The sequence below is a fragment of the Pan troglodytes genome, chromosome 8 (genome assembly GCF_028858775.2).
Source record: "Pan troglodytes isolate AG18354 chromosome 8, NHGRI_mPanTro3-v2.0_pri, whole genome shotgun sequence".
Classification (NCBI taxonomy): Eukaryota; Metazoa; Chordata; class Mammalia; order Primates; family Hominidae; genus Pan; species Pan troglodytes.
In genome coordinates, this window is record NC_072406.2 from 111,256,679 (window position 1) to 111,279,723 (window position 23,045).

The window sequence follows — 23,045 nt, forward strand, 5'->3', positions numbered from 1 at the left end:
ACAGTTCCATCACTGATGCTCTACTGGAATTACTCCATCATCTCCCTGTAACCTTAGAGTTTACTTTAAAAACCCTCTAGGCTAGGTGAGGCTAACATTATTTCCAGTATCATATAAACCGTTGACATGAAAACATTAAGACAAGTTTAAAACTATGCAAAAATATATTAAAAGAATCTACTTTTCTACAAATACAATGTAATAAGGAATACTTCAACGAAGTATATATATTAAATTGTATTAGTTTTTATTATTTCCATTAACTGGGCTATCACTAACAATTGTAGAGTTGTTTTCTTTTATTAAATGGTTAAAAGACCTTCAAAGCTAGAATACAATTTGCCCTTATCTGGAGTAAATAAGTGGCTGTTTAACCGGGATCATTAGCTGTAATGCAGAATATGAAGGCATGCCTCTCCCATCAACAGCTGACAGTCACATCAGGTAAAGGTGGAACATCAAAGAATGAGGACTTGCTTGTGAGGTGGAACTCAACAACTATCATTTTTAACATGCTTTTAACCATCTGACACTTGAATCACTTAATTTTTGTTACTATACTGATATCTTAGTTGTCCCATTTTTAAAATAAAGAATATACCAGTAACTGACCAGAAAACAATTACTATACACCCATACACATGAAATTCTATAAATAACTGGTGGGTAGAGGAGAAGGACGTAAAAAGTGATCTCTTTCTGAGATTGCAGAGGCCCAGTTTCCTCATTGTGTTCGCACATAAATACTTTCATTGCAGATATTTCAAGGTTATGCCAGACTTATACAGAAAGAAATCCTGGACTATGTGTTCTGAATGTGCTGGTAAAGAAAGTCACTTCATTTGAGAGGTTCCTGCCCCTTCAACCTCACCCTCCTTACCAATATACATTCATCACTGAAAAGGGAAATATTTACAAAAGTTAGTTTAGTTATGTTTAAATATTATGTTTAGCTGTCTGGAGACCATGTTCTCAAGATTTATACAAGAAATCAAGGATTAAACTTCATAACAATTAGAAAACCACACTGTGTAAAATCAAAGACTTAGTTAAAGGAAATTAAAATAGTTTTACCATTGGTGCTAAACTGAAATGGCTCCATCTCTTCCCAACACCTGGAATCAAAACCTTTTGAACTTTCATGTAAATAAATGAGGACATGCAGAATGCTCTGTCTGCAGCAAGGTACCACCTCTGCACAGGCATTTGGGTGAACAATGTGGAAAATGCCTGAGGACTCTTTGAAGCAGCTTAGGAGAAGTGAGAGCAGGAAAGAGGCTCTTCTCTAGGGTAAGTTTGTTTAGTAGAAAGTAAGCAAGTTGTCAGGGTAAAAGTTGACAATGTTGATTCCAACAGTTTGAACTGCGAATAAACATCCAAAGGGATTATGTTACTGAGAATTAGAAAAGATTCCACTAAACTCAATAGAACACTTGTGTTTTCAAAGATAATATGCCTTCAAGCCATACTCTGGAGCCTCGGTTTAGGGTTAGAATTACCCTAAGCCCTTTCTATACCACATTAAAGAACACAAGGTCTGACCCCTCTTATAAGTGCCTAAAAATATTAGAATAAAGATGGAATAAAAATATTTCATTTCCACTCATTGAATTGGAAAATATTACACACACACACGCACGTATTTATACACACACACACATGCACACATACATATGAGGTTGACTGAAAAAACCTGAAGAAACATCTATGCTCTTCCCAAACATCTAAACTTAAACCCAATTTCACTAACCAATTTAGGGAAATACATGCATTGGCCATAAATCACTTTTAAGTTTTCCCTTCTTAATGACCTATCAAAGAGCAAAAAACAGGACCTATACTTATGAAATCCATAATCCCCTTTTCTGCTCACCAAAGCCACATTTAAGTCTGGCTTTCATCTCATGCTGTTGGGTTTTTCACCAGGTACAAGATGAAAAGCTGGAAGAGTCCTGTGCTTTTCTAAAAGCAAAACAATTTGGTTGCCACTCAGCAATTCCTGGTGACATGCCAAGAAGTCTGTAAAAAAAAAAGTTAAAGTTTTCCTAACTTAGAGCTTACAAAAATAAGTGTGAGATGTTCATAGCCTGTCAGACAATCCATCTTTTTATTTTTTTAATATTCATAAACAAGGGAAAACACATACTTTTGATTTGTTAAAGTTTATTTGGATCACTATAACGTAGGTCTGCCTTATGTGGTCTCAAGAAAATGGAGGTAACTTGGACTGCTCTTCTGAGTTCATCTCAAATCCTTAATGATTCTCACATAAGATTCTGCTATTATAATCTTTTCCAAAGCCTGACAAAAGCATGCAGCTCATTTGCTCATTACCAGCAAGTCTGCAAGCAGCCTTGAAAAAAGTTGATTCTCCTTGTAGCTCTGACACATATTCACTTTCCTCCTAGAATCAAGGATGTAAGGGAGCACGGCTCAGTCTCATAGCCTCTTTGTCTTAAGAAAATCAAATTCCCCAGATATTTCCAAACTCCACCAAGAATAGAACATTCTCTGCTCTGCCTGAAGACCATTATCTCTTTTACATTTCATCTTTATATTCACTGGGTTCATAGAAAGGGCATACACGGAAAGAGGAAAATAGCTGCTTCTTAAAAGACACCAAATTTAGTAATTCTCTCAAATCTACTGGCATACATTTAGAAAGTCGTATTTTTAAAGGCTTCAATAGGTTTTCATCAGTTCTGTGTTTTGAGAAGAAAACACATGCTGAATCACCCATAACTTCAAACCAAAATATATCTGCAAACTACAAGGAATATTTGTAATAGAAAGACAAGTCATCACAATTTAAAAAGTGATATAGTGGGTGTAGACAGACAGATGTGTACCCCAAAAAACAAGTTACTAACTTAATGCTCTAAGATTTCAACCACCTCCAATAGCCTTACCTGTTAATATGAGATTACTGTAAGTATTGGAGAATTGCTCCTTTAGAAGAACCAGATGCATCTGAGCTGCCTTCTCCCTTTGGAGCTCCAGCATAACATCAGGGTGCTGGGCAATCTTGCAGCCTTTCTGTTTATCTAAGGCAACATCACTTCGAACAATGTCTACAAAAAGAAAGAAAGAAGGCAGGCAGCAAAAACTAAAACAAAACAAAAAATAATATATCATCAAAGTCTTGTTTCACCCAAAATGACAGAATTAATAAGCTACCAGCATTTTCATCAACCTAAAGAGATGCAGAAGTAATCAGAAGGCTCTCCAACTCCATGACACATCCTGAAAGTTCCTCTGGTCATTTCCAAATTCTTTGGAGATCTATCTGTTTCTTAGCTCTTTCTGACATCATTTAAGATTCTCACTCCTCAATTCTCCTTCCCAGCCCTTCAGGACTTGTTTACCTCCTGGGGCCTTTTCTTAACATATCTTACCGTTTTCCATGGGAAAAAGTATTATAATACAATTTTGAATACTGGTAATTATGAAGGTCATTCTCTCTACCTCGTGCTACAGGACCAGGTGATAGCTCCAGCATGTGTATTTAGGATACTTGGTCTATTTTTAAATTCACCTGCCAGCCAGCCTACTCAGCTCAAGTTAGAGCTGCCGATCTATGGCTTACCTGGTCAGGGTTTTTCCTGCTATTTTTCATGTATCTCGAGTAAAATAGTTTAATTCTGACTCAATACTCATTCTTTCAAACCAAAAATATTTTTTGAGTCACTGAAGAGAGCACAGGAGGTCTAGAGTCATGGCAGATCTGCCTTTTCCCCAATTATTTTCCCATACTGCTTTTTATACTTCGGAATGATTTTCATTCAAAGCAGATATAGTCTCCAGAAAACAGCTTCCTCAAAAAGAAAAATTCATACAGAATGCTTCAGCCAGGCGTGGTGGCTCACGCCTGTAATCCCAGCACTTTGGGAGGCCAAGGCGGGCAGATCACGATGTCAGGAGTTCAAGACCAGCCTGACCAATATGGTGAAACCCTGTATCTACTAAAAATACAAAAAAACCAGTCGGGTGTGGCAGCACACACCTGTAGTCCCAGCTATTTGGGAGGCTGAGGCAGGAGAATCACTTGAACCCAGGAGGCGGAGGTTGCAGTGAGCCAAGAATGCACCACTGCACTCCAGCCTGGGCAATAGAGGGAGACTCTGTCTTAAAAAAAAAAAAAAAAAAAAGAATGCTTCCCAATTAGCACGAAGCTCTTATGCCCTAAAGTTATTTATTAATTTTTTACAAATTAAAATATAATTCAACTGATTCTCATAGGTACAAATGATACCATCAGCAGTAATCTAGGTGGCAACTCTAAAAACTTTCAAGTTTTGCATAACAAAACTGAAGAATTTTAATAGAAGGCGCTAAAAAATAACTGCTTTGCCACTTTTGACACCAATGATTTTGGAAAGAATAAAACTAATGCCCATGTTAATGGTACTAAAAGAAAAGCTATATTCAGTGACACTTAAGAGAAAATAGGGCATATGGTGAAAAGGGTGAAACACTGTTCTGGAGAAGTAGTCTTTTCTTTCAGATTTCTAAAAGAAAAGCCCAGGTATAAATACAAACCCATGACTATGAGAGTTAGGATGTGTGGCACACAAAGATAAGCCAGATGTGAAAATGGTCCTCACTAATTCTTAGATTAAAACAGGAGAGCTGAGTAGAAATAATGCAGTATTTATGCCTAAACATGTATATACCAATTTCTTGAATATGAGTAATAAAATGAACTCATTTAACAAATAACTAGTCTCACAGATTTTCTGAGACTTAAATACAAAAATTGTATAAATAAGTTCAAGAATATACTAGCTTTTAAGACAATCCAATAGAAGTCAAGAGGAACAATGCAGTTTACATTTATATAAATTACGTTCTATAAAACTTTTTGGATTACATCATCTCATTGGATCCTTCCAAAAATATTACCAAAGTAAATGGCAGACATTGTTGACTGGCTGGCCCAAACCCTAAACATAATCCCTTCTCCCTTGGCTTCATCTATTATAGAGACTGAAAAACTACACTATACAATTTCCCAGCTTTCCTTGCAGAAAAGGGTAGTTATGTAACATGGTTCTGGAAAATGAGCTGCAGGCAGACATCTTAAAGGGGGACTTCCCTTGCCAGATTAAAAGAGAGAGCCTCACTAAGAGAAACTCAGTTTTTCCCTTTAGTCCTTTAGTCCCTCCTATTCTCTATGTCTAAAACATAGACATGAAGCCCAGAGTTCTAGTAGCCACTTTGTAACCTTGAGTTAAGAAGCAAGAGCAGGGGTCGGGCACAGTGGCTGACGCCTGTAATCCCAGCACTTTGGGAGGCTGAGGCAGGTGGATTACTTGAGGTCAGGAGTTCAAGACCAGCCTGGCAACACGGTGAAACCCCACCTCTACTAAAAATACAAAAATTAGCTGGGCGTGGTGGCACATGCCTGTAGTTCCAGCTACTCAGGAGGCTGAGGCAGGAGAATTACTTGAACCCAGGAAGCGGAGGTTGCAGTGAGCTGAGATCGTACCACTGCACTCCAGTCTGGGTGAAAGAGTGAGACTCCATCAAAAAAAATAAAAATAAAAATAAGCAAGAGGGTAAAGGATTACACACTAAAAGTGTTGAACAGAAAAATGTAAAGAGCTTAAGTCCCTAATGTCTTTATTGACCTACCATACCTGTGCTAGACTGCCTATCTCTTAATTTCTTGTCATGAGACAAATATACTATTTATGTAAGTCATTAAGAGTTAACTGTTTTTAAAATTGTAACCTGTTGTATAATCCTAAATGATAAAGAACACTATTATTGCCTCTATCTTAAATACGACGAAACTGAGGTCCACAAAGCTTGACTTGCACAAGTTCACAAAACCTGGTCAGTCCTCAAATCCAGGGATGTTCAAAGCCAATTTCAGTGCTCTTTCCAGAGCTCCTATATGAAACTCATGAGCTTAAGAGTAGAATTACATTAAACAATAAAAGGAAGAACTAAAAAGAAAAACTGAGTTATACTGTTACAATGGTATTCCGTAGACTGTTTGTGTGGAAAAGAAATATGAATGCTTTCTCAGAAAAAATTATAAAACTTGTATCAAAACATACTATAAAAAGTGAAGGAGAGTTTCAATTACCCTGATATCTTCTGACACAAGTCTAATCTGAAGAGTAGAACACCAACTAAACTCCCTATTTCCTATCTAATAAATATATTGCTCAGAATGCAGCAGAAGCAACAATTACAACTGATATCCTCAACATCATTCCAACAAGAACCTTGAAATAAAGTAACTACATTACCTTTATATTAATAACAGTCAGAAAAGAAAACTATGAACATGGCCAAACGTATGTCCTAAACTTTAGAAAAGCAGATTTCAAAAATGTTTAGGGAAAAAAATAGATATGCTGTATCTAAAGTAAAAGTATGAATTCCTTATTCAACTCTAATCTGCTTGAAATTGTATCAATGACTAGATAAACACAAAGCAAAGATACTTATCAAAGAAGCACATGGTAATATATCTGGAGGAAGAGTTAGTATCATGTATGACACACTCAAAATTCAAAATTATCTTGGAAATCTAAAAACTTAGGCTGAAATCCCAAAAATGGAAGGTAAAGACATGAACACAAATCCTACATTTATACTGAAAATTAATGACATAAGATTTAAGATGGGAAAGCCAGACCAAACAGAAGCTCATATACTTAAGATCTTATTAAGATTTGTAGGCTTTAGTTGAATACCAGCTTAATATAAGTCAGTGCTATGATATTGCTGCCAAAATGATTAATGCAATCTTAGTCTAAATTAACAGAACCAGAACATGCAGAATAAAGAAGGCAACACAGCTGTTCTACATTCCTTGCCTACCAAGTGCAGCACAGTGAAGAGTTTGGAGTTAAGCAGACCTCTGTTCAAATCCTGGCTTGGTATTCACTTATTAGTTACAAAAGTGGCAGACAAAACACCTTTCTAAGATTACATTTCTTTAGCTACTGTTATTGTACAGATACACAAAAGGCATTGCACTAAGCATACAATAAGAGCACAATAAAGAGTACCTATAATTATTTTTGTTATTAGTATCCTGGTTGTGGTATTATATATTTCCAGCTATAATAGTCTCAGATGAATCCTGGTAATCTAGAGTAAGTCCAAAGAAAAGTACAAATATGGAAAATAATGTTGATCTTTTAAAATAGCTGAAACTGGCCGGGTGCAGTGGCTCACGCCTGTAATCCCAGCACTTTGGGAGCCCGAGGTGGGCGGATCACCTGAGGTCTGGAGTTTGAGACCAGCCTGCCCAACCTGGTGAAACCCCGTCTCTACTAAAAACACAAAATTAGCCAGGCATGGTGGCGCATGCCTATAATCCCAGCTACTTGGGAGGCTGAGGCAGAAGAATCACTCGAACTTGGGAGGCAGAAGTTGCAGTGAGCCAAGATCGCGCCATTGCACTCCAGCCCGGGCAAAAAGAGCAAAACTCCACTCAATAAATAAATAAATAAATAAATAAATAAAATAGTTGAAACTATGATACAATGGACTTTGGGGACTCAGAGGGAAGGGCAAGAGGCAGGTGAGGAATGGAAGACTATACAATGGGAACAGTGTATACTGCTTGGGTGATGGGTGCACCAAAACTCCAAAATCACCACTAAAGAACTTATGCATGTAACCAAACACCACCTGTTCCCCCAAAACTATTGAAATTTAAAAAATAAATATATATATTTATACAAAAAAAAATAGCTGAAACTGAGCCTGGCAAAGAAAGAGCCAAAGATGACTTGCTTTCTCATACAGAAGAAATAGTTGACTTATTCTGTGGAAATCTAAAAAGCCAAACATTATGGGAGTACCCAAGAACCAAACCTGTTCAGTTCCACGTGAGAAAACTTTTTTAACAACAGAAGCTGTCAAATAAGGAAAAGGACTACTTCATGAAGGAGTAAGTTTCCCATCCCTGGTGATATTCAAGCAGAGAATGGGTGACCCAGGCATTATGAAGTAATTTCAATACAGATATTAAAACCTGCCAGATACAAGATTAGGTATTTTCACCTATATTATGTGAAGCAATACAGCAGGATGGTTAAAAGCACAGGTTTCGAATTCAAATATATACAAGTTTGGATCCCTCTAGTACTTACTATCAGAGAGCTCTTGGACAAACCACTAAATCTCTCAATGCATTTCCTAATAAAGAAGGGAATTTCCTTTTTTAGAAACATGAAAATACCAATAGTTTAATTTTAATGAACTTATCACAGTAATAGAGACATATTAGGAATTCAACAAGTGCCAGATGTTTCAGTGGTTGTCAATAATAACATCACATTGTAATATCAGAAAGTTATTATTGGAGGATAGTATTATTCTTTTAGGTCATTTCAACACTTTTATGGTTCCACAAAAATGTGTATTTTTCTTATGTCTTTATCAGACATAATACAAAGAATAAAGACTCAAAGCCAGAAAACTTAGATATACATTTAAGTAATTTACCAAATAATCATAAAACTCTAAATGAAAAATTAAGAACCCTATGCTTGTTTTTTTTTTTTTCTCCTGGTACACCAAACTGGGGAGTTTCTGGCCTGGATGATCTCTAAACCTCTTCATTCCCCCTGCTAGTTCTTCCCTCTTACAGATATTCTTTGTTGTTATGTAATCAAAGTAGAGTTCCAAACTTGGGTCCAAATATGAAGCTATCCATACTCCTCTTCCCATCTCCCCTTATGATCCTTACCCTAGTATACAATTCAAGGATGCCAAAATACCCAATATATCCCCTGACAGATGCAACAAAGGAGCGGGCATCTTGCACCAAAGTTGATGCACTAGAATCAATTTATTGTCTATAATTATTTCTGGACATCTAGGTATAAAAGCATTTGTATTTTTGTTCTTTATTCTTTCTTCCACACCTTTTCCATAAACTAACCAGTTAGTAACCCACAGCAGTGCTAGCCTAAGGTGGCAGTTCTGGTTGAGAAAAATGACAGACTGGCAGACCAGCCAAAAAAATTTTTTAAGACAGTGTCTTACTCTGTCACCCAGGCTGGAGTGTAGTGGCATAGCCCACCACAGCTCGAATTCCTAGGCTCAAGCAATCCTCCCACCTCAGACTCCCAAACAGTCAGGACTACAGGGACACACCACCATACCTGGCTAAATTTTAAAAATTTTTTGTAGAGATGAAATCTCACTATGTTGCCTAGGCTGGTCTCAAACTCCTTGTCTCAAACAATCCTCCCGCCTCAGCCTCCCAAAGAGCTGGGATTACAGGCATGAGCCACCAAATCTGGCCTAGGTAAACATTTTAATAGAAAGAATCTGGCACTTCAGGAGACATGAAATGAGCTACATATGCTTTCCATGCAAGCTTGGCTGACTAGCAGGCTATATGCACATGCAAGGGAGCCCCAACATAGGCTAAGTTCTTCACACATAACTGGCTAATGGGGAGGCTATGCACAAACATGGGAGAGACCCAAGAGATCAGCAGGAAAAAATAAAGTGAAAAAGACCTAAAAAATGCCACAAAACTTAATGTGTTTATCAATCCACAGAGAAATCCATCAGCTGAACATGAAAACATTAAGGGTCCAAAATGTTTTAAACATAATCTCTGAACAGTCATTGGCTGATCACTAAGCTATGCAGACTCAGAGGCAAACCCTAGGAAACCAAGCTAAAAAATAAAAAAAAAAAATTTTAAAACTATAAAGAAATATCAGTAACAGCACAACAAAAAGATATAAAGTCCAAATAACTTACTTAAAAACAAAGAAAACATAAAACAATAATTGTCATGGAAAAAAAGAACTACTTTGATTACAAAACAACAAAGATCAGAAAGAGGGGAATGGTATAGATTGGCTATAACCTGTCTAAAATGGCCGGTTTCCAATAAAATATTACAAGCCATGCAAAAAAAAAAAAAAATCAGAGAACTTAAAGATAGGTGAATAGAAAAGACCTAACCTGAAAAACAAAGAGAAAAAAGACCAAGGAAAAATGACCACAGCCTCAGAGAATTATGGGACAACATGAAGCAATCAAACATATGCATAATGGGAGTCCTACAAGGAGAGGAAAAATAAAGGGCAGAATTGTTTGAAGACATAATGACCAAAAACATTCAAAATTTGATAAAAATCATTAATCCACAGATTCAAGAAGTACAACAAACCTCAAGCACAAGTACAACAAAACTCAGCAAAAAGAGATCCACATCTAGATACATTATAATAAAAATGTTAAAAGCCCAAGATAAAAAGAAAATCTTAAAAGCAGGGAGGAAAAAAACTAATCCATAAAGGGAACAAGTAATACAATTAATGGCTGACTTCCTCCAATTTGAAACAATGGAGACTAGAAAGCAGTAGAAAGACATTTACAAAGGGCGAAAAGTAACAGCAAGACTCTGTCTCTTAAAAAAAAATAAAGGAAACATTTAGCCAAACATGATGGCATGCACTTATAATCCCAGCTATTCAGGAAGCTGAAACAGGAGGACTGCTTGAGCTCAGGAGTTTGAGGTTGCAGTTACCGATAACTGCACCACTGCACTCCAACCTGGGCAACAGAGCTAGACCCTATCTCATAAATAAATAGCGCTAAAAGAAAACTTCTGACAACCAACAATTCTATGTTCAGCAAAACTATCATTCAAACATGCAGGCAAAATAAAGTCATTTCCATATTTAAAAAACAAACAAACAAAAAAGAGGCTGGGCACTGTGGCTCATGCCTGTAATTCCAGCTTTGGGAGGCCGAGGCGGGCAGATCATGAGGTCAGGAGATCAAGACCATCCTGGCTAACACAGTGAAACCCCATCTCTACTAAAAATACAAAAAATTAGCCAGGCATGGTGGCAGGCGCCTGTAGTCCCAGCTACTTGGGAGGCTGAGACAGGAGAATGGTGTGAACCTGGGAGGCGGAGCTTGCAGTGAGCCAAGATCACACCACTGCACTTCAGCCTGGACAACAGAGCGAGACTCCACCTCAAAAAAAAAAAAAAAAAAAGACTGAGAGAATTTGTTGCTAGCAGACCTGCAACACAAGAAATATTAAAGGAAGTGCTTCAGGTTAAAAGGCAATGATATCAAGTAATAACTCAGATACACAGGAAGAAATGAAATACACTAGAAATTGTAAATATGTAAATAAACAAAAATCCTTTTCTCTTTTACATGTTTTAAAAACTCGTAAGATTGTCCTCCCCCTCCCCCTCCCCATCCCCCTCCCTCTCTTTCCATGGTCTCCCTCTGATGCCGAGCCAAAGCTGGACTGTACTGCTGCCATCTCGGCTCACTGCAACCTCCCTGCCTGATTCTCCTGCCTCAGCCTGCCGAGTGCCTGCCATTGCAGGCGCACGCCGCCACGCCTGACTGGTTTTCATATTTTTTTGGTGGAGACGGGGTTTCGCTGTGTTGGCCGGGCTGGTCTCCAGCTCCTAACCGCGAGTGATCCGCCAGCCTCGGCCTCCGGAGGTGCCGGGATTGCAGAGGGAGTCTCGTTCACTCAGTGCTCAATGGTGCCCAGGCTGGAGTGCAGTGGCATGATTTCGGCTTGCTACAACCTCCACCTCCCAGCCGCCTGCCTTGGCCTCCCAAAGAGCCGAGATTGCAGCCTCTGCCTGCCCGCCATCCCGTCTGGGAAGTGAGGAGCATCTCTGCCTGTCTGCCTGGCCGCCTATCATCTGGGATGTGAGGAGCCCCTCTGCCTGGCTGCCCAGTCTGGAAAGTGAGGAGCGTCTCTGCCCGGCCGCCATCCCATGTAGGAAGTGAGGAGCGCCTCTTCCCGGCCGCCATCCCATCTAGGAAGCGAGGAGAGTCTCTGCCCGGCCGCCCATCATCTGAGATGTGGGGAGCGCCTCTGCCCCGCCGCCCCGTCTGGGATGTGAGGAGCGCCTCTGCTCGGCCGTGACCCCGTCTGGGAGGTGAGGAGTGTCTCTGCCCAGCCGCCCCGTCTGAGAAGTGAGGAGACCCTCCGCCTGGCACCCGCCCCGTCTGAGAAGTGAGGAGCCCCTCCGCCCGGCCAGCCACCCCGTCTGGGAAGTGAGGAGTGTCTCCGCCCGGCAGCCACCCCGTCTGGGAGGGAGGTGGGGGTCAGCCCCCGCCAGGCCAGCTGCCCCATCTGGGAGGGAGGTGGGGGGGTCAGCCCCCCGCCTGGCCAGCCGCCCGGTCCGGGAGGTGAGGGGCGCCTCTGCCCAGCCACCCCTACTGGGAAGTGAGGAGCCCCTCTGCCCAGCCAGCCGCCCCGTCCGGGAGGGAGGTGGGGGTATCAGCCCCCCGCCCGGCCAGCCGCCCCATCCGGGAGGGAGGTGGGGGGGTCAGCCCCCCGCCCGGCCAGCCACCTCGTCCAGGTGGTGAGTGGCACCTCTGCCCGGCCGCCCCTACTGGGAAGTGAGGAGCCCCTCTGCCCGGCCAGCCGCCCCATCCGGGAGGGAGGTGGGGGGGTCAGCCCCCCGCCCGGCCAGCCGCCCGGTCTGGGAGGGAGGTGGGGGGTCAGCCCCCAGCCCGGCCAGCCACCCCATCCGGGAGGTGAGGGGCTCCTCTGCCCGGCCGCCCCTACTGGGAAGTGAGGAGCCCCCCCGCCCGGCCAGCCGCCCCGTCCGGGAGGGAGGTGGGGGGGTCAGCCCCCCGCCCGGCCAGCCGCCCCATCCGGGAGGGAGGTGGGGGCATCAGCCCCCCGCCTGGCCAGCCGCCCCATCCGGGATGCAGGTGGGGGGGTCAGCCCCCCGCCCGGCCAGCCGCCCCGTCCGGGAGGTGAGGGGCGCCTCTGCCCGGCCGCCCCTACTGGGAAGTGAGGAGTCCCTCTGCCTGGCCACCACCCCGTCTGGGAGGTGTACCCAACAGCTCATTGAGAACGGGCCATGATGACAATGGCGGTTTTGTGGAATAGAAAGGGGGTAAAGGTGGGGAAAAGATTGAGAAATCAGATGGTTGCTGTGTCTGTGTGGAAAGAAGTAGACATGGGAGACTTTTCATTTTGTTCTGTACTAAGAAAAATTCTTCTGCCTTGGGATCCTGTTGATCTGTGACCTTACCCCCAAACCTGTGCTCTCTGAAACATGTGCTGTGTCCACTCGGGGTTAAATGGATTAAGGGCAGTATAAGATGTGCTTTGTTAAACAGATGCTTGAAGGCAGCATGCTCGTTAAGAGTCATCACCACTCCCTAATCTCAAGTACCCAGGGACACAAACACTGCGGAAGGCTGCAGGGTCCTCTGCCTAGGAAAACCAGAGACCTTTGTTCACTTGTTTCTTTGTTCACTTGTTTATCTGCTGAACTTCCCACCACTATTGTCCTATGACCCTGCCAAATCCCCCTCTGCGAGAAACACCCAAGAATGATCAATTTAAAAAAAAAAAAAAAACTCGTAAGATTATATAAAGAAGAAAATATGTTTTAGTTATACCATATATAAATGTAATAGTAATATACAGAACAAAATTAACACAATAGAAAGGATAAGAAAAGAAGCTGTATTTGAGTAAAGTTGTTGTAATTTATAAAAATTAAGTTAACATTAACCTTAAATTGACTGTGCTAAATTAAGATGCATAGTAAATCCCTGGAGCAACTAAGAAAACAACTGAAAATGAGGGGGAGGAGCCAAGATGGCCGAATAGGAACAGCTCCGGTCTACAGCTCCCAGCGTGAGCGAGGCAGAAGACGGGTGATTTCTGCATTTCCATCTGAGGTACCGGGTTCATCTCACTAGGGAGTGCCAGACAGTGGGCGCGGGTCAGTGGGTGCACGCACCGTGCACGAGCCGAAGCAGGGCGAGGCATTGCCTCACTTGGGAAGCACAAGGGGTCAGGGATTCCCTTTCCGAGTCAAAGAAAGGGGTGACAGACAGCACCTGGAAAATCGGGTCAATCCCATCCAAATATTGCGCTTTTCGGACCGGCTTAAAAAACTGCGAACCACGAGATTATATCCCGCACCTGGCTCGGAGGGTCCTACGCCCACGGAGTCTGGCTGATTGCTAGCACAGCAGTCTGAGATCAAACTGCAAGGCGGCAGCGAGGCTGGGGGAGGGGCGCCCGCCATTGCCCAGGCTTGCTTAGGTAAACAAAGCAGCCTGCAAGCTCGAACTGGGTGGAGCCCACCACAGCTCAAGGAGACCTGCCTGCCTCTGTAGGCTCCACCTCTGGGGACAGGGCACAGACAAACAAAAAGACAGCAGTAACCTCTGCAGACTTAAATGTCCCTGTCTGACAGCTTTGAAGAGAGCAGTGGTTCTCCCAGCACGCAGCTAGAGATCTGAGAACGGGCAGACTGCCTCCTCAAGTGGGTCCCTGACCCCTGACCCCCGAGCAGCCTAACTGGGAGGCACCCCCCAGCAGGGGCACACTGACACCTCACACAGCAGGGTATTCCAACAGACCTGCAGCTGAGGGTCCTGTCTGTTAGAAGGAAAACTAACAAACAAAAAGGACATCCACACCAAAAACCCATCTGTACATCACCATCATCAAAGACCAAAAGTAGATAAAACCACAAAGATGGGGAAAAAACAGAGCAGAAAAACTGGAAATTCTAAAATGCAGAGTGCCTCTCCTCCTCCAAAGGAACGCAGTTCCTCACCAGCAATGGAACAAAGCTGGATGGAGAATGACTTTGACGAGCTGAGAGAAGAAGGCTTCAGACGATCAAATTACTCTGAGCTACGGGAGGACATTCAAACCAAAGGCAAAGAAGTTGAAAACTTTGAAAAAAATTTAGACGAATGTATAACTAGAATAACCAATATAGAGAAGTGCTTAAAGGAGCTGATGGAGCTGAAAACCAAGGCTCGAGAACTACGCGAAGAATGCAGAAACCTCAGGAGCCGATGCGATCAAATGGAAGAAAGGGTATCAGCAATGGAAGATGAAATAAATGAAATGAAGCGAGAAGGGAAGTTTAGAGAAAAAAGAATAAAAAGAAATGAGCAAAGCCTCCAAGAAATATGAGACTATGTGAAAAGACCAAATCTACGTCTGATTGGTGTACCTGAAAGTGATGGGGAGAATGGAACCAAGTTGGAAAACACTCTGCAGGATATTATCCAGGAGAACTTCCCCAATCTAGCAAGGCACGACAACATTCAGATTCAGGAAATACACAGAACGCCACAGAGATACTCCTCGAGAAGAGCAACTCCAAGACACATCATTGTCAGATTCACCAAAGTTGAAATGAAGGAAAAAATCTTAAGGGCAGCCAGAGAGAAAGGTCGGGTTACCCTCAAAGGGAAGCCCATCAGACTAACAGCAGATCTCTCGGCAGAAACCCTACAAGCCAGAAGAGAGTGGGGGCCAATATTCAACATTCTTAAAGAAAAGAATTTTCAACCCAGAATTTCATATCCAGCCAAACTAAGCTTCATAAGTGAAGGAGAAATAAAATACTTTACAGACAAGCAAATGCTGAGAGATTTTGTCACCACCAGGCCTGCCCTAAAAGAGCTCCTGAAGGAAGCGCTAAACATGGAAAGGAACAATCGGTACCAGCCGCTGCAAAATCATGCCAAAATATAAAGACCATCGAGACTAGGAAGAAACTGCATCAACCAACAAGCAAAATCACCAGCTAACATTATAATGACAGTATCAAATTCACACATAACAATATTAACTTTAAATGTAAAGGGACTAAATGCTCCAATTAAAAGACACAGACTGGCAAATTGGATAGAGTCAAGACCCATCAGTGTGCTGTATTCAGGAAACCCAACTCACGTGCAGAGACACACATAGGCTCACAATAAAGGGATGGAGGAAGATCTACCAAGCAAATGGAAAACAAAAAAAGGCAGGGGTTGCAATCCTAGTCTCTGATGAAACAGACTTTAAACCAACAAAGATCAAAAGAGACAAAGAAGGCAATTACATAATGGTAAAGGGATCAATTCAACAAGAAGAGCTAACTATCCTAAATATATATGCACCCAATACAGGAGCACCCAGATTCATAAAGCAAGTCCTGAGTGACCTACAAAGAGACTTAGACTCCCACACATTAATAATGGGAGACTTTAACACCCCACTGTCAACATCAGACAGATCAACGAGACAGAAAGTTAACAAGGATACCTAGGAATTGAACTCAGCTCTGCACCAAGCAGACCTAATAGACATCTACAGAACTCTCCAACACAAATCAACAGAATATACATTTTTTTCAGCACCACACCACACCTATTCCAAAATTGACCACATACTTGGAAGTAAAGCTCTCCTCAGCAAATGTAAAAGAACAGAGATTATAACAAACTATCTCTCAAACCACAGTGCAATCAAACTAGAACTCAGGATTAAGAATCCCACTCAAAACCGCTCAACTACATGGAAACTGAACAACCTGCTCCTGAATGACTACTGGATACATAACGAAATGAAGGCAGAAATAAAGATGTTCTTTGAAACCAACGAGAACAAAGACACAACATACCAGAATCTCTGGGATGCATTCAAAGCAGTGTGTAGAGGGAAATTTATAGCACTAAATGCCCACAAGAGAAAGCAGGAAAGATCCAAAATTGACACCCTAACATCACAATTAAAAGAACTAGAAACGCAAGAGCAAACACATTCAAAAGCTAGCAGAAGGCAAGAAATAACTAAAATCAGAGCAGAACTGAAGGAAATAGAGACACAAAAAACCCTTCAAAAAATCAATGAATCCAGGAGCTGGTTTTTTGAAAGGATCAACAAAATTGATAGACCGCTAGCAAGACTAATAAAGAAAAAAAGAGAGAAGAATCAAATAGACACAATAAAAAATGATAAAGGGGATATCACCACCGATCCCACAGAAATACAAACTACCATCAGAGAATACTACAAACACCTCTATGCAAATAAACTAGAAAATCTAGAAAAAATGGATAAATTCCTCGACACATACACTCTGCCAAGACTAAACCAGGAATAAGTTGAATCTCTGAATAGACCAATAACAGGAGCTGAAATTGTGGCAATAATCAATAGTTTACCAACCAAAAAGAGTCCAGGACCAGATGGATTCACAGCCGAATTCTACCAGAGGTACAAGGAGGAACTGGTACCATTCCTTCTGAAACTATTCCAATCAACAGAAAAAGAGGGAATCCTCCCTAACTCATTTTATGAGGCCAGCATCATTCTGATACCAAAGCCAGGCAAAGACACAACCAAAAAAGAGAATTTTAGACCGATATCCTTGATGAACATTGATGCAAAAATCCTCAACAAAATTCTGGCAAAACGAATCCAGCAGCACATCAAAAAGCTTATCCACCATGATCAACTGGGCTTCATCCCTGGGATGCAAGGCTGGTTCAATATACGCAAATCAATAAATGTAATCCAGCATATAAACAGAGCCAAAGACAAAAACCACATGATTATCTCAATAGATGCAGAAAAAGCCTTTGACAAAATTCAACAACCCTTCATGCTAAAAACTCTCAATACATTAGGTATTGATGGGACGTATTTCAAAATAATAAGAGCTATCTATGACAAACCCACAGCCAACATCATACTGAATGGGCAAAAACTGGAAGCATTCCCTTTGAAAACTGGCACAAGACAGGGATGCCCTCTCTCACCACTCCTATTCAACATAGTGTTGGAAGTTCTGGCCAGGGCAATTAGGCAGGAGAAGGAAATAAAGGGTATTCAATTAGGAAAAGAGGAAGTCAAATTGTCCCTCTTTGCAGATGACATGATTGTATATCTGGAAAACCCCATTGTCTCAGCCCAAAATCTCCTTAAGCTGATAAGCAATTTCAGCAAAGTCTCAGGATACAAAATCAATGTACAAAAGTCACAAGCATTCTTATACACCAATAACAGACAAACAGAGAGCCAAATCATCAGTGAACTCCCATTCACAATTGCTTCAAAGAGAATAAAATACCTAGGAGTCCAACTTACAAGGGATGTGAAGGACCTCTTCAAGGAGAACTACAAACCACTCCTCAAGGAAATAAAAGAGGATACAAACAAATGGAAGAACATTCCATGCTCATGGGTAGGAAGAATCAATATCGTGAAAATGGCCATACTGCCCAAGGTAATTTACAGATTCAATGCCATCCCCATCAAGCTACCAATGACTTTCTTCACAGAATTGGAAAAAACTACTTTAAAGTTCATATGGAACCAAAAAAGAGCCCGCATCACCAAGGCTATCCTAAGCCAAAAGAACAAAGCTGGAGGCATCACGCTACCTGACTTCAAACTATACTACAAGGCTGCAGTAACCAAAACAGCATGGTAGTGGTACCAAAACAGAGATACAGATCAATGGAACAGAACAGAGCCCTCAGAAATAACGCCGCATATCTACAACTATCTGATCTTTGACAAACCTGAGAAAAACAAGCAATGGGGAAAGGATTCCCTATTTAATAAATGGTGCTGGGAAAACTGGCTAGCCATATGTAGAAAGCTGAAACTGGATCCCTTCCTTACACCTTATACAAAAATCAATTCAAGATGGATTAAAGACTTACATGTTAGACCTAAAACCATAAAAACCCTAGAAGAAAACCTAGGCATTACCATTCAGGACATAGGCATGGGCAAGGACTTCATGTCTAAAACACCAAAAGCAATGGCAACAAAAGACAAAATTGACAAATGGGATCTAATTAAACTCAAGAGCTTCTGCACAGCAAAAGAAACTACCATCAGAGTGAACAGGCAACCTACAAAATGGGAGAAAATTTTCGCAACCTACTCATCTGACAAAGGGCTAATATCCAGAATCTACAATGAACTCAAACAAATTTACAAGAAAAAATCAAACAACCCCATCAAAAAGTGGGCGAAGGACATGAACAGACACTTCTCAAAAGAAGACATTTATGCAGCCAAAAAACACATGACAAAATGCTCATCATCACTGGCCATCAAAGAAATGCAAATCAAAACCTCAATGAGATACCATCTCACACCAGTTAGAATGGCAATCATTAAAAAGTCAGGAAACAACAGGTGCTGGAGAGGATGTGGAGAAATAGGAACACTTTTACACTGTTGGTGGGACTGTAAACTAGTTCAACCATTGTGGAAGTCAGTGTGGCGATTCCTCAGGGATCTAGAACTAGAAATCCCATTTGACCCAGCCATCCCATTACTGGGTATATACCCAAAGGACTATAAATCATGCTGCTATAAAGACACACGTACACGTATGTTTATTGCGGCATTATTTACAATAGGAAAGACTTGGAACCAACCCAAGTGTCCAACAATGATAGACTGGATTAAGAAAATGTGGCACATATACACCATGGAATACTATGCAGCCATAAAAAATGATGAGTTCATGTCCTTTGCAGTGACATGGATGAAATTGGAAATCATCATTCTCAGTAAACTATCGCAAGAACAAAAAACCAAACACCGCATATTCTCACTCATAGGTGGGAATTGAACAATGAGATCACATGGACACAGGAAGGGGAATATCACACTCTGGGGACTGTGGTGGTGTGAGGGGAGGGATAGCATTGGGAGATATACCTAATGCTAGATGACGAGTTAGTGGGTGCAGTGCACCAGCATGGCACATGTATACATATGTAACTAACCTGCACAATGTGCACATGTACCCTAAAACTTAAAGTATAATTAAAAAAAAAAAAAGAAAACAACTGAAAATAACATAGTGTAAAAATCAACAGAGTAATTAACTGACTAGTCTTTTTAATCTTAATAATCCATTTAACAGAAAGAAGGCAGTTAACAAAAGAAATATAGAAAATATCAAAGTGAAAGACATAAATTCAATCATATTAATAATTGCACTAAATTTGAATGGACTAAACAGTCAATCAAAAGAGAGACTGTCAGATTGAGTTTCAAAAGATTCATGAGACACAGTTTAAACAGTGCTTAGAGAGAAATTTTTATCTTTACACATCTATATTCTAAAAAAGGAACGTTCTCACATCAATAATCAATCAATAATCTAAGTTCGCACTTACAAACTAGAAAAATAAGAAAATTTTAAACACAAAGCAAGCAAAAAAAAGGAAAAAAGGATCAGAATGGAAATCAATGAACTAGAAAACAAAAAGATAAGTCAATAAAACAAAATATTGATTATTTGAAAAGATTAATACAACTGAAAAACCTTGAGCTAGGATGACAAAGAAGACACAAATTACCAAAATTGATAGGGAGGGAGGCATTTGCAAAAGGTTTCAAACATTTTCAAAATGACAAAATTATAATGATACAGAACAGATTATAAAGAGGTTGTATGAGGTAGTTGCTTTTGCGTGGTGAAACAGTTCTGCATTCTGATTGTTATATTGGTTATACGAATTCATATATGTAATAAAATTTCATTGAACTATACGTGCACACACATAGAAGAAATGAGTGTATGTAAAACTGGTGAAATATGAATAAAGTCTGTAGCTTACTTAACTTTTCTGTACAACTTCTGCAAGTTTTTGTAAGTCTAAAGTTATTTCAAAATATTTTTTAAAGAATTTAGACCCTTACCTTACATCATATACAAAAGAAAAGCCTCAAAATCAATCACAGACCTAAATATAAGATCTAAAGCTATAAATTTTCTAGACAAAAATATAAGAAAAAATATTTGTATCCTTAGGTTAAGTACAGATTTCTCAGTTATGACACCAAAAGTATACTTCAAAATAGAAAAATAATAATAAATTGAACTTCATCAAGAGTAAAAGTGTTCGCGCTTTAAAAGATACCATTAGGCCAGGCATGGTGGCTCACATCTGTAATGCCAGCACTTTGTCAGGCTGAGGTGGGCGGATCACTTGAAGCCAGGGGCTCAAGACCAGCCTGGCCAACATGGTGAAACCCTATCTCTACTAAAAATATAAAAGTTAGCCAGGCATGGTGGCACATGCCTGTAATCCCAGCGACTCGGGAGGCTGAAGCACAAGAATCACTTGAACCTGGGAGGCGAAGGTTGCAGTCAGCCAAGAATGCACCACTGCACTCTAGACTCTGACAAAAAAAAAAAAAAAGATATAATTAAGCTAAGGAAAAGATAAGCCACCAACTGAGAAAATATTTTAAAATTACATATATGATAAAATATATATAAAGAATGTTTTACACCTTGATAAAAAGACAACCCAATTTTTAAAATGGACAAAAGATCTGAATAGACATTTCACCAAAGACATACAAATGGCTAATAGCACATAAAATTATACATAATATCATTATTCATTAGAGAAATGCAAACTAAAACCACAATGAGATACTACTACACACCCACTAGAATAGTTATAACCCAGAAAACCGACAATACCAAGTGCTGCCAAGAATGTGGAGAAACAAGAGCCCTCACACATTGCTGGTGGGAATGTAAAATGCTACAGCCTCTTTGGAAAACACATTGGTAGTTTCTTAACAAAATAAACTTGCTGTACAACCTAACAAACTCACTCCTGAGAGCCTACCTGACAGAAATGAAAGCATATGTCCACATAAAGATTTCTACATGAGGTCAGGCACAGTGGCTCATGCTTATAATCCTATCACTCTGAGTGGCCAGGGTGGGAAGATGGCTTGAGGCCAGAAGTTTGACACCAGCCTGGGCAACATAAGGAGTCCCCATCTGTACAAAAAATTTAAAAATTAGCCAGACGTGGTGGCATGTGCCTGTAGTCCCAGCTACTCAGGAAGCTGAGGCAGGAAGACATCTTGAGCCTAGGAGTTTGAGGCGATAGTGAGCCATGGTCCCATCACTGCACTCCCACCTCGGTAACAGAGTGAGACTCTGTTAAAAAAAAAAAAAAAAAAACAGCCTTGTACATGAATATTTATAGTAGCATTATGCATAACAGCCAAAACTGGCAACAGCCCAAATGTCCAGAAACTAGTAAACGGATAAACAAAATGTGGCAAATCCATAAAATGAAATGCCATTCAGAAATAAAAAGAAACTAATTACTAATAAATTCTAGACCTGGATAACCTCAACAACATTAGACTAGATTTTGTGTCTGGTGAAAGAAGCCAGACACAAAAAGACCACGTATTATGACTTCATTTATGTGAAATTTCTGGAGAACGCATATCAATTGACAGAAAGCATATCAGTGGTTTTCTAAGGCTGGGATGGGAGAAGGGCTTGATTGTAAACAAGCATAAGAATGTTCTAAAACTGGATTAAGATAATTGTTGGAAGCCTTTACACATTTCATAGAAATAATTAAACTATATACTTGTAATGGGTGAATTTTATGAAAATATGTAAATTATAGCTCCAAAAAAAGCTATCAAAAAGTCACAAAAATAATACATCCATGTTCACAGCAGCACTATTTACAGTATCCAAAAGGTAGAAGTAACTTAAGTGTCTATCAATAGACAAAGGGATAAACAAAATGTGATAAATACATAAAGAAGAATATTATTCAGCCTTAAAAGAAAGGAAATCCTGTCATATGCTACAATGTGGATGAACCTTGAGGACATGATACCAAATGAAATAACCCAGGCACAAAAAGATAAATACTGTATGATTCCATTTATATGAGGTACCTGGGGTAGTCAAATTTATAGAGTGGTGGTTGACAGAGGCTGAGGAGAATGGGTATGAAGAGTTATTTTTTAATAGGTACAGAGTTTAGTTTTGCAATATGATGAGTTCTGGAGATGGATGGTGGCAATGGTTTGTACAACAACTATCAATGTACTTAATAACACTGAATCATACACTCAAAAATGGTTATAATGGTAAATTCTGTTCTGTGTATTTAACCATAGTTTTTAAAAAACTCTAACAGAAATAAAAATAAATAAAAAGAAACAGAGCTACAGAGTTTTCTCTGTAGTTTAAAATGAACCGTCTTAAAACCTTGGGACTTCAAATGCCATTGTTACATCATGTATATTCTGCTTCTCTGCAGATTATATGAGATTGCATATTAAAACTTGGATAGAATTTTGTATGCTGCTGTTACAGTGCTGGGTCCAGAAGATCAGGTGCAGACCTGAAAGAATGCTTTGGCTTCCCTCACACACAGGGACAGGGCTAAAACTAGTGCCACTCCCTTCCCTCCTGTCTTCAATGCAG

General features: G+C 40.4%; 1 protein-coding gene across 2 annotated transcripts in view; it reads right to left on the reverse strand.

Annotated features, from left to right (window-relative positions):
* HPSE2 (heparanase 2 (inactive)) overlaps positions 1-23,045 on the reverse strand; it is a 778,452-nt gene that overhangs the window by 682,504 nt on the left and 72,903 nt on the right. For both annotated transcript variants that reach the window (XM_054659851.2, XM_001166372.7), the window contains exon 3: positions 2,910-3,071. In XM_054659851.2, coding sequence (XP_054515826.1) covers positions 2,910-3,071 — 162 coding nt within the window. The remainder of the gene's footprint in view (positions 1-2,909; positions 3,072-23,045) is intronic.